Source organism: Scomber japonicus, chromosome 15 (genome assembly GCF_027409825.1).
Source record: "Scomber japonicus isolate fScoJap1 chromosome 15, fScoJap1.pri, whole genome shotgun sequence".
NCBI classification, from domain to species: domain Eukaryota; kingdom Metazoa; phylum Chordata; class Actinopteri; order Scombriformes; family Scombridae; genus Scomber; species Scomber japonicus.
Genome location: NC_070592.1, coordinates 1,638,530 through 1,651,376, shown reverse-complemented (window position 1 = coordinate 1,651,376; position 12,847 = coordinate 1,638,530). Strand labels below are relative to the sequence as shown.

The window sequence follows — 12,847 nt, the reverse complement described above, 5'->3', positions numbered from 1 at the left end:
GGTAAAATAGATATAGGTCTATAATTATGTAAGTCATTTTTATCCCGACTTAAACACGATTCTTGCTATTTTTTTGACACATCAGGCACAACTCTACAAAGTAGGGAGAGATTGATAGAGTCGACCAGTGGCTCCACAATTTCACTTATAATACCTTTAAGAATTTTACTGCAAATGTTATCTACACCAGCTGTGTGTGAGCTCTTCATTTTCAAAACAATACACAGAGCAGAACCAGAACAAATGATCCAACAAAGACTGAACTTCAAACCAAGACTTAAATACTGAGTGAAATAATGGGGGAATGGGGAACAGGTGACTAGACACATGTGCATGCTGGGAGTGATTGGCTGGGAAAGACACTGGGAGCAGAGCAGGGCTGACCAACATGATGCAGGGCAGGTGTGCAGGGAAAAGCTGAACAGAGTCAGACACACATACAACACAAAGACAGACTGGAAGGCAGAGAATAAAACAGCATGAAGAAAGAGAACAGACCAACTAATAAAAGGCAACCAAAGTCATAATTCAGTCTTTCAACAAAAGAAAATAAGCCTTCTCCCTCACAGGTCCAGTCTTCACAAATAAAGTCTGAAGGCATCTGGTGGACAATAGCCCCGGGGTGCTGCAGGAGGACGGCCGCTACAGCTGGAGCAGCACCCTGAGGCTCACTGCAGACCAGTGGAGGAAGGTGGGCTCTGTGACCTGTGAGGCCACCCAGGGCTCCCAGACTCCACTCTCAGAGACACTGAGGAGAGACCAGTGTTCCCAGTCCTGACCTGACTCACTGGGACTCTGCTACTGGTTTTACTCTGCTACTGCTCTCACTCTGATCTCTGCTACTCTGCTTTTTTCTCCCTCTGTCTCTTTAAATGTTGCAGTAATGATGTTTCTTGCTTGTTGATTTTAATATTTCAAGAAAATAAAGACGTGTTCATCAAATCAATGATATTTGCAGCTTTATTATTATTATTATAATGATCATAATAATCTCTCTTAATGATAGCAGTGTTTCCATTAAATGTATAAAAACTGATCTCTCCTCAATATAAATGGACATACCAGGCAGTCGGGTAACACATGGTGTCCTTCACATCTGTCTGCTGTTTGTCTATATACCAGTATGCAGAAAATGATTATGTACACAACACACGCATAAGTATCAATAAAACATTGGATGTCCACATTTGCATTACTTTTAATAAAAGCCCCATGGAAAGAAATTAAGGTCAAAGGTCAACATTTACCCTGGATCAGTTCTGATCTGATTAACCTTTTTAAACAAAGGGATAAAGCCTGGAGGAGCTACAGAGAAGCTCAGGATGCTGCTGACTGGGAAAAATATAGATTACTAAGGAATTTATGTAAGACAAAAACACGTAATGCCAAATCAGACTTCTATAAAAATCAATTACCTGAAAATATGCATAAACCAAAACAGTTCTGGAAAAATATGAATAATATCCTCAACAAGTCAAACCAAAGCACCAGTACCCAGCTTTGTTTCAATAATATTATTATTCAGGACTGTTACGACCCCGTTTGTGTCTAGGGGTAGGGACGTAACAAATAAAACAACACAACAAAAATAGATACTCAAACACAAGGGATCCAAAACCAAAACTCAATTTATTAACGATGAACTAAAGACGAGTTTCCAAAAAACAAGGGAAACCGATCGATGAGTGGCAGACAAACCACACCGCTGGTCAGGAACCCCAGGAACACCAGGAACTAGCACACAGCTCAGTTCAGCACACAGCTCAGTTCAGCACACAGCTCAGTTCAGCACACAGCTCAGTTCAGCACACAGCTCAGCTCAGTTCAGTTCAGCACACAGCTCAGTTCAGTTCAGCACACAGCTCAGTTCAGCACACAGCCAGAAGTCAACTGCCAGGGACTGGATATCAGCTCCACAGGTTTTTAAGCTGTCAGCCTGATGAGCCACAGCTGAGGCCAATCACCAATCAGTGGTGAGAAAAGGGGGCAGTACCTGCAGAAAAGGGAAGCAAGAAACCACAGAAACACGGCACGTAACACCCCCACCCATAAAAATCAACCCCACCTCCCATGAACATCCCACAAGATGTCCCAACACAGTAGCAGCAATAAAGCTTGCACACCAGGTGACACCACACCAGCCTGACGTAGCACCGCTCCAAGGGCACGAGTATCCACCTCGACCTGGCAATAACAAAAACATGGTCACAATCATCATCTCAGTCAAGTAACACAAAACCCCACACATGTAACACCACAGACAGAAAACAAGCAAAGGGTCAGCTGCCTGTGCAGTGATGAGCGCCCGAGGGTTCAGGGGCAAGGGAGTTGCAGGAGCAACCACAGGTTCAGTTGCCTTCTCCAATTCCTTCATCCTGCAGTTCACTGAACTGCCAATAGAGGGCAACACCTCCACTAAAACACCAGGGTGCTGTTTGAGTTGACCCTCCTGCTTAGACTCAGGTTCGGTGACAACCTCAGGCACAGGATACACCTTACCGCCAGCAATGTCGTTTCCCATGATGAAGTCTATGTCTTCGATGGGAACACAGGAACGGACACCAACAGGGAAGAAACCCGTGGCTAGATCAGATGCTATATGTACCCGATATAGGGGTGCAGGAACAAAACCCATCTCAATCCCTCTTACGACCACGGCACTCACAGACGTGGCAGCTGCAGGTAGGACACTGGCAAGTATAAGTGATTGAGAACAGGCAGTGTCACGCAGGACCCTCACCAGACGCCGGTCCTCTGGCTTTCCTGTGGCAGACACGTAACAGGAGAAAACAAATGGTCTAAAACAGTCGTCAGGTACCCCAGACAGGTTGGAGGTGTCACTGGGGGACGTTGTGATCAGCCCCACCCCTTTTGGTTTCAATGGAGCCCCCTGGTTCCAGGCAGTGCAGTTAGCGATTAAGTGACCGGTTTGATGGCAAAAGAAACACTTTCTCTCGGACTTGGGGGAGGTGGAACCCTCAGCACCGAGTACCGGTGATCTAGGCCTTGGTGACCACTCACGATCTGCAGGTTCACGCCTAGCAAAAACACTCCTATGTGTTAACATAAACTCATCTGCCAGAGTGGCAGCCTGCCGCAGAGTGGTCACCTTCTGTTCGTTCAAATATATTGCGGTGCACTCTGAGACACAGTTTTTAAACTCTTCTAGCAGCATTAACTCACGTACCGAAGCAAGATCATTTGCTTTACATGCCGCACACCACCTGTCAAACAAAATCCCTTTCTCCCTGGCGAAATCGATGTGATTCTGAGTTTGAGCTTTTCTGAGACCGCGAAACCGCTGTCTGTAAGCCTCCGGCACAAGCTCATAAGCTCGCAGAATAGCACCCTTAACCTGCTCATAATTTAGCCCATCTGCCACTGACAATGACGAACAAGCCTCCTGAGCCCTGCCTGTCAATTTGCACTGCAACAAAATAGCCCACACATCTGCCGGCCAGTGTAACGCAGCGGCAATACGCTCAAATGCGCCAAAGTAGGATTCGACTTCTGCTTCGCGAAATGTAGGAACTAAGGAAATGTGTTTGCTTACGTCAAAGGAGAAAGTAGGGCCCGATGAAGCTTGGACTTTTGAGGACAGAGCTGCACGGGCCTGCACCTCCACCTGTCGCAGCCTGACAGCAGTGTCTGCCTCCAGCCTCTTCAGCTCTATCTCCCTCCGAAGCTGATACTCGCGCTCACGCTCCTCCTTCTCCAACTGCAGTCGGGCTAATCGGATTTTTAATCTGGCATCTAATTTGGAGCCAGGGCTAGACTCAGCAGAGAAAGGAACAAAGGTCGGCAACGTCACTGGCTTCACGATAACCTGATCCCCCTTCATGCCCGGAGTAAAACTAACCGGCTGTCTGGCAGTCCCTTCAGTCGGATGACCTGAGCAGACCGCCGCCAAAAGCTCATCCGCTTCCTGGTGACTTACACCCGGGGAAGCTTCTGCCTCGACCGCAACCTGGGACGCAACCTGGGACGCAACCCCAGGGGCCGGCAAACTCACCACTCCCCTAGCCAACAAACCCTCCAGAACAACGGCTCTGAGCTCCGCTTTCGGGAGAGACCGTGACACCTCAATTTCATAGTAACCTGCGATCTCATGTAAGTCACTCTTCCTGCATTTATCCAACGCAGTCAGAGACGGGTTGGAGACAAACACATCCAACTCAAAAGTTGCCATGCTTCCCACACAACTTGGGAAAAGCAGGACACACACACACACACAGTAGCCACACAGCAACCCACCACCGGAGACAACCACGGCAAATATGATGCCGGAGACCAAACAGCAATGGTGCAATAACCAAACCAAACCTCCCCAGAACCTGCCTAACACAAACTTACCTATCTATCTTCTGAGGCGTGCCGGGCTCGAGGCGTCTTACAGGCCTAAACATCAGCGGCCGAAACCCTGACAAGCCAGCCCCCTCTGGAGAATAAAATCCCCGCCCGGAGTTGACCCCGAAAATAAAAAAGGCAAAACAACAAAAGAGTGCCCGTTGGAAAGGCCGATTACTCAGCCCAGCTGGACACTCACCTGACTTAACTGGGGAAGCCACACACCACACACACCACAGGCTGATGGCACTCAGACACCACTACTCACCGTTATACACACCGGACCACTATCCCGGACGAGCCCCCAAATCTGTTACGACCCCGTTTGTGTCTAGGGGTAGGGACGTAACAAATAAAACAACACAACAAAAATAGATACTCAAACACAAGGGATCCAAAACCAAAACTCAATTTATTAACGATGAACTAAAGACGAGTTTCCAAAAAACAAGGGAAACCGATCGATGAGTGGCAGACAAACCACACCGCTGGTCAGGAACCCCAGGAACACCAGGAACTAGCACACAGCTCAGTTCAGCACACAGCTCAGTTCAGCACACAGCTCAGTTCAGCACACAGCTCAGTTCAGCACACAGCTCAGTTCAGCACACAGCTCAGTTCAGCACACAGCTCAGTTCAGCACACAGCTCAGCTCAGTTCAGCACACAGCTCAACTCAGTTCAGCACACAGCTCAGTTCAGTTCAGCACACAGCTCAGTTCAGCACACAGCTCAGTTCAGCACACAGCCAGAAGTCAACTGCCAGGGACTGGATATCAGCTCCACAGGTTTTTAAGCTGTCAGCCTGATGAGCCACAGCTGAGGCCAATCACCAATCAGTGGTGAGAAAAGGGGGCAGTACCTGCAGAAAAGGGAAGCAAGAAACCACAGAAACACGGCACGTAACAAGGACCCATTAGTTATTTCAAACATTTTTAACCAGCACTGTACAACTGTAGGTAGCTCCCATGTGTTTGACCCATCTATTACATGTGTTCCCTCTAGTAACTCTTCCAGTAATAGTTCTTTTTCCTCTCGTGAAATATCACCTGTTGAAGTTCAACGTATAATTAATGAACTAAAGGTTGACTGTGGACCTGGACCAGAAGGCATTGAGATTAAATTTATCAAGCTAGCAGCAAATATTCTGATGTACCCACTCTGTGATCTGTTTAACCCTCGAACCCCCTCTGATCTGACCTCAACCCCCTCTGATCTGCCCTCAACCCACTCTGATCTGCCCTCAACCCCCTCTGATCTGCCCTCAACCTCCTCTGATCTGCCCTCAACCCCCTCTGATCTGCCCTCCCTTCTGCCTGGAAATGTGCCACTGTTACTCCACTCCAGAAGGGAGGAGACCCACATGATGTCAATAACTAACGTCCAATTTCTATCATCAATTCTATAGCTAACATTTTTGAAAAATTAATCTTTAATCAATTATCACACTATATTACGGACCATAATATTTTATCTCCATGCCAATCTGGTTTCAGACCCAGTTTCTCAACAACTACAGCTCTGTTAAAGTTCACCAATGATGTATTTACTGCCTCTGAAAACGGCAAACTTACCGGTGCAATATTTCTTGATTTAACTAAGGCTTCTGACATTGTTAACCATTATCTACTTCTTGATAAACTGTATTCCATTGGTGTTCATTTTGGTTCAACTCATACTTTCATAACAGACGACAGTGTGTAGATTTTAATGGAAATCACTCTGACTATTCAATTGTCTCGAAGGGAGTACCTCAAGGCTCATCCTTAGGACCACTCCTCTTCTCCATTTTTATTAATGACCTTTCAAAAATTTGCTCTGTTTGTCAAGTACATTTATATGCTGATGACACCATAATATTTAAAACTAGTGATAATAAATCTGTTATAGAAAATACTTGACAACACCAGTTTGCCTCAGTTCAGAAATGGTTCTCATCAAATGAACTAATCCTGAATAAAAAGAAATCATGTAGCATGTTGTTTGGCACTAGGTCAGGGCTTAGTGATGTCTCAGATCTGATCATTTCTTTCATTGATGGCTCACCACTTGATCAAGTTACCTCCTTTAAATATCTTGGCCTCTGGATTGACCCATTGCTTTCTTTTAAACAATTCTGGACTATGCTGACATTGTTGATCACAACACTTTTGAAACACATCTTCAACCCCTCAATTCTATCTCCAATAGTCTCTGCAGATTTATCTTAAGGTGCCCATATCGAACACATCACTGCTCCATGTATGAATCTTTGAACTGGTTACCACTCAACTCAAGAAGACATTACCATTGGCTTCAATGTATCTTTAAATGTATTCATTTCAACTGTCCCCCTTATTTAAAACAATATTTAATCCCATTCACATCCCCATATCCTCTCAGACACACCCAGCAACCATTTTTCTTTGTTCCTAAAACAAATAAAGAACTCAGTAGACGGGCTTTTAAATTTAAAGCTCCATCGGACTGGAACATTTTACCCAACAATATACGAATTATCAACTCATTTTGCATTTTCAAGAATTCACTATTTTATTTTCTCAAAAAATCATGCAATTGCTTTTAATGGTAATGTCCTCTCCACCCCCTATTACTAACATTGCTATTGTACGTTTTTATGCATAATGTATGTGTAATGATGATCATTATTATTATTGTTATTATTATTACTGTTACTGTACTGTGGATAATAATGGTATGATATGGTGGTTATCCATTAATAAAAATTTGAAATTAACAAAATAATCTTCAAAATGATACTTACTTTAAATAACTAAAAGTATAATTATAGAGTTATTGCTGTAATAAGTGATGTCTTTTATGTCAAACCTCTGTTGTTTTGGTCTGAGTGCAGCTGTTGAGTCAGATCAGTTCCTCTCCAGCTGAGGGAGGTTTTTGTACGACGTTGTATCACTGTGTGAACGGGAAGCTGAGACCCTGCTGACAGTAGTAAACTCCTGAATCTTCAGCCTGAACTCCACTGATGGTCAGAGTGTAGTCAGTGTTTGATCTACTTCCACTAAAACGATCTGAAACTCCAGACTGACGGGATGTAGCTGAATAAATCAGGAGTTTAGGAGCTTCTCCAGATTTCTGAAGGTACCAGTGGAGGTAGTTACTAACACTTGCACTGGTTTTACATCTGATGGTGACAGTCTCTCCTGGAGCAGCAGACTGAGATCCAGGAGACTGAGTCAGGATTCTTTGTCCTGATGAACCTGGAAAACATGAAAAAGAGGAGAAGGCTTATTGAGACAAATCCAGCTTGGAGAAAGATGATCAACATGAAAACGGAAGAGTATCATTTCTTTAACATGGAGAATAGATGGAAGAAGGTCAATGCTGCTTGTTTCAGTGTTTCTCCATCACAGCAGAACATCATGGTGGTGAACCTGGTTGCATCCTGAAGCCAAGTTTTCAGCAGAGAGTCTCACCCTGAACAAGGAGCCCCAGGGTGCCCAGCAGTAGAGTCAGTGACATCATCATTGTGCTGGCGGCGTGTCAGTGGCTCTGAAAGGTCTGGACAGCCACTGATCAACACTGGCCTCTTAACGGCTGGGAGCAGAGAGGCAGGACAGATATGCAAACACACAGAGTCAGTCAACTGTAGCTGTCCTCAACATATCATGCTGTTTCCTCCTCACTGCTGGGACAACTCACTGTCATTTGTAGCCGATACCTCAGATTTTTACATGACTATAAATAATGTAGACATGCTGATGTTATTGATGGTTTGTTTTGGGACTCACACCTGTGTTGATTCAGGTGGAGTTTATATAGACTATATAGACATACACTCAAGGACAGTTTTGAAGTCAGATTTGAATGTAGAGGGCAGTCACAGAGAGATTGAGGGAGAGACTTCTAGAGCTTGTGGGCCATGGCACTGAAGGACCGGCCTCCCAAGGGGGACAGTTTGGTGCGTTGGACAGTGAGGAGGTTGCAGTTGGAGGACCTGAAAGACTGATTGGGAGAGTAGGGAGTGAGGAGTTCACGGAGATAGGAGAGCCAGGTTATGGAGGACTTTGAAAGTGAGAAGTAGGATTTTGAATGGGAATAGGTTTACAACTACAATATGGGATGCAACTGAAAGCTGAAATGACATTTTTAATACACATAGGTCAAGAAAGACTTCTGGAGAGTCAACCTGGCAATGAGTGAGTTAGCAGGAGAGGCTTAAATAATGTCTTGATTGCTGATGTGGAGTGCCTGAGTGCCCAGGTGAACAGAGTAGACTGATGAGGTGGGTGTGTCTGACTGGCAGAGGGAAGCAGAGGTGGGCTGAGTGGAAAAGTACGGAGTAACAGAGTGACTAGGCCGGTAAAATTTAGATGTGACAATATGAGGTAACATACAAGACACATGGAGGTGAAACTCTCCAAATAAATGTTTCAATTTAGAGCTGACAGCATGAAAAATATTTACATTTCAACTAACAGCTACAAGATGAATCTGTCTTGGTGGCAGTGAAATCAAGTTATTTGATGGATTTGATCATTTTCACTGCTGTAAAACTACAATTTAATGAATAATCAGCAAAAAGTTACAAAACAAAACATTTGGATCATACATTTAAACACAGTTCAACTAAAAGACCTCAAACAAGTTAAATTGATCATTATCAGATATCACGTTGATGAATCCTGACTTTTATATGACTGTATTTGTATGTAAAAGCAGTTAACATGTCCTTCTGTTTGAAGTTGTTAGGGAGAGACTGAAAATGATTTCTGCTTAAAAATAAAAAAATTAAAACAAGTATTTGAGCACACACATCTCTGTTATGTAGATAAACTCTGTCTAGACTTCTCAATGCCTCTTTAGCACTAACACTCCCGTCCTTTGATGCTTCTCTTTGGGCATTAGCGAGCAACAATCCCATCTCCCTTTCTGCCTACGACATGTAGGAAATTATGTACACAACACACGCATAAGTATCAAAAACAAACTGGACATACACATTCGCTTCTCCCTCACAGGTCCAGTCTTCACAAATAAAGTCTGAAGGCATCTGGTGGACAATAGTTACTAAGGAACATAAAGACAGACTCTTAAGAGCAGGAGGGTCAAACAGGGAGTCCAAATCAGCCCACTGGATAACTTTGCAAAGTATGAAAATTGCAGAGGAATAATTCCAGTTTTTCAATAAAACACAACTGTACTCGTTTATTTTCACAGTCAAGGTTTGTGATCTGCTTGTGAACGTCCAACATCAGATAACTGACTTGTGATTGATATAAAACAAACACTTGAATGACTTTCTGAAAGTGGCAGCTGCTCCGGATTTGACTCCTAATATTGATGCACTTGTGAAGGCTGAGAGGAGCAAGTTAAACTGTGAGGAGCCTCCTTCATGTAAATTGCTGCTTCAGAGGTTTTTCATCCTGAACAGAAAACTATTCTCTGAAAGAAACAATGAATACATACTGTGTTCATATTTAAACCTTTCATACATTAAACATTGTGCAAAATAATCTGTGAGAGACTGAGACACAATCATGGCTGGATTTTCCATATGAGCAATCTGGTTGTGTTTCTTTTCTTGTTTGTATGTTTTGGGGTTTTTTGTCGGTCTCCACAGAAATACGACTCATGACTCACTCAGGTCAGACTTTTTAAATTAATTCAATGCAACTAAATAGTTTCCTTCAGATTCTTTCAGGTCATCAGAACAAAGTTGTGACTGTGTTTGTTCCACTGTGAGACCAAAAATATTGTGATTATTATCTGTAATACAATTTATTTATTTATTCTGATTATAGATTCATATTTGTTATCATATGTATATATAGTGTTTTAAGTGTGTGTGTGTGTGTGTGTGTGTGTGTGTGTGTGTGTGTGTGTGTTCAGTGAACTGTATCAGTCTCTGCAGTAGCTTCCAGCTGCAGCAGTCAGTTCAGTTTCTGTGCAGTCTGACTGAGGGAGGTTTTTGTACGACGCTATTTCACTGTGTGAACACATCCTGACTGTTGATGTTATGATAACTCTGACAGTAATAAACTGCTGCATCTTCAGCCTGAACTCTACTGATGGTCAGAGTGAAGTCAGAGGTTCTTCCACTGCCTGAAAAACGGTCTGGAATCCCTGATTCTCGATTGGTAGCAAGCTTAATGAGAAGTTTAAGAGCTTCTCCAGTTTTCTGTTGGTACCAAGCTAAGGCGACCCCAGCAGAAACTCTCTGACTGGTCTTACAGCTGATGGTTGCAGATCCTCTCAGTTCAGCTCTCACTGCTGCAGGCTGAGTCACTGTGATCTGGACTCTGGACTCTGAGGATACAGAGACAAAAACATAAAGCAGCATCATGGTTTTGTGGGCTTCATTTCAGAGGGACGGATGTTCATAGAGGAGAGGAGTTTGATTCTCTGGACTTTACCTGTGAAGCAGCAGCAGAGGAGAGTCCAGATGAGGACGGAGATCAAAGTCATGTTTTTGATGAGGAGGATTTCTGTGGCTTCTGTTGTCATGAAGGACAGCTGTCAGTCATCCAGTGTTCAACTCTCAGGACTATAAACTCTCCCAGAGCACTGGAGCATGGTGCTGCTGATGCAAAGTGGCTCTCTATGGAAATGCTCTGACTGACTCCAACAGGGACTTGGATTACTCTGATGATGCTGTTTAATCAATGGATCAATCAACTTATCACAGTATTGATTCATAATGTGTCACTGATCATTTTATGTAGATTTGCTTTGATGACAGCAGACACATTTTCTTTCAGTACATCTTCTGTCTGATTTAATTTAATATTTAAAGGATCAATTTTACTTTCTGACAAATTTAACAATATGTATGTAAACATGCGATTAACTGTTAAAAATTGTGTCACTTTTTAATTGGATATCATATAAAATAAATAGTTTTTTTTAAAGCAGGAACTGTTTTAGTAGAGTTTGTTTGTGTCAAAGTCAGAGAGCCGTGTCTCTCTACAGTGAGAGGTTTTTGTACGACGGCTCAATGAGTTTGTATCACTGTGGTACACGTTCGGTGGAGGAACCAGACTGGAAGTTAACTGTAAGTACATTTAACTTCTAAATCATCTCAGATTCATCATTTATTATGTTTTCAGTCAATAAATTCAGGCTTTACTTCAATATGTTGGATTGTAGTTTTATAAATGTAATATTTGTGCAGTGATCACTACAGGCTTCACTGTAATACAGATAAAAATACATCAGATGAAAAAAGTCTTTAGTTACGCAGAAATGATAATTCAGACAGTTTCTACATTCTCATTATTTATATTGTTCTTTAAAAGTACAGCTGCTTATTGAAGACAATAACTTGACTCATAATTGTGTCCTTATTATCTGGAAACATTTCATGTGTTTTACTCAGTCTTCCTCTCAGATTCATGAATTTAATGATCATTATTATTCTCACTATAGACAATGAATACCATAATATCTCTTGAGGTCATTTAAACACATGCTTATTTAGAAGGATTCATTTTCCAGCACTTCAAATATGAGTCAGTAGTGCAGTCTGTCTGTGTTGATGGTTCAGTATTGATAAATGTGTAAATGAGGAGAAAAAACTCATTTCAAACTCACACATGCTCAAGTAAAAGTGTTTCATTCTTTCTGTAATACATAACATGAAATGGTTTAACACTGATGTTTAAGTGTGTTACTGAAACTAAAGTAGGAGTTTTCAGTTTGAAACTTTTTATCTTTAGTACTGAAACCTGTCTGTTGCCATGGTTCATCAGTGATGCCTGTCTGTTGCCATGGTTACTGAGCTCAGTGAGGGAAGTGAAACAGCCAAGACCAGTTTGATCCAATGTGAGAAAGAGCAACAGAACCAGCAGCCTCCTCTGCTGCAACCAACAGGGTGGAGTTTATTTTCTCTTTGTATGAACTTTCTTCATGTTGTCTCTCTGTCTCCTCCTCCAGTGGGTCGAGTCGCCCCCACCCTGACGGTGCTGCCCCCCTCCAGCCAGGAGCTGCAGCAGGGGAAGGCCACGCTCACGTGTCTGGCCAACAAGGGCTTCCCCTCAGACTGGAGTCTGGCCTGGAAGGTGGACGGCAGCAGCAGCAGCAGCAGCAGCTGGGAGCAGAGCAGGAGCCCCGGGGTGCTGCAGGCGGACGGCCACTACAGGTGGAGCAGCACCCTGAGGCTCACTGCAGACCAGTGGGGGAAGGTGGGCTCTGTGACCTGTGAGGCCACCCAGGGCTCCCAGACTCCACTCTCAGAGACACTGAGGAGAGACCAGTGTTCCCAGTCCTGACCTGACTCACTGGGACTCTGCTACTGGTTTTACTCTGCTACTGCTCTCACTCTGATCTCTGCTACTCTGCTTTAAATGTTGCAGTAATGATGTTTCTTGCTTTTTGATTTTAATGTTTCAAACAAAATAAAGACGTGTTCATCAAATCAATGATATTTGCAGCTTTATTATTATTATAATGATCATATTAATCTCTCTTAATATCCACTATATCAACATCTTCACCATGAATAACACTAGCCATAGGAGTAGTCTTGTTTTTTCTAAAGTCAA

The 12,847-nt window shown here is 43.2% G+C and overlaps 2 gene segments (V, D, J or C); one reads left to right on the top strand and one right to left on the bottom strand.

Moving 5' to 3' along the window:
- Positions 1-7,181: 7,181 nt before the first annotated feature.
- Positions 7,182-7,832, bottom strand: LOC128374383 (immunoglobulin kappa variable 1-39-like). The segment is given in 2 exon segments: positions 7,182-7,564; positions 7,781-7,832. Coding segments are annotated over 2 exon segments (360 nt in total).
- Positions 7,833-8,226: 394 nt separating this feature from the next.
- Positions 8,227-12,574, top strand: LOC128374551 (Ig kappa-b4 chain C region-like). The segment is given in 3 exon segments: positions 8,227-8,277; positions 11,307-11,358; positions 12,240-12,574. Coding segments are annotated over 3 exon segments (438 nt in total).
- The last annotated feature ends 273 nt before the right edge of the window (positions 12,575-12,847 follow it).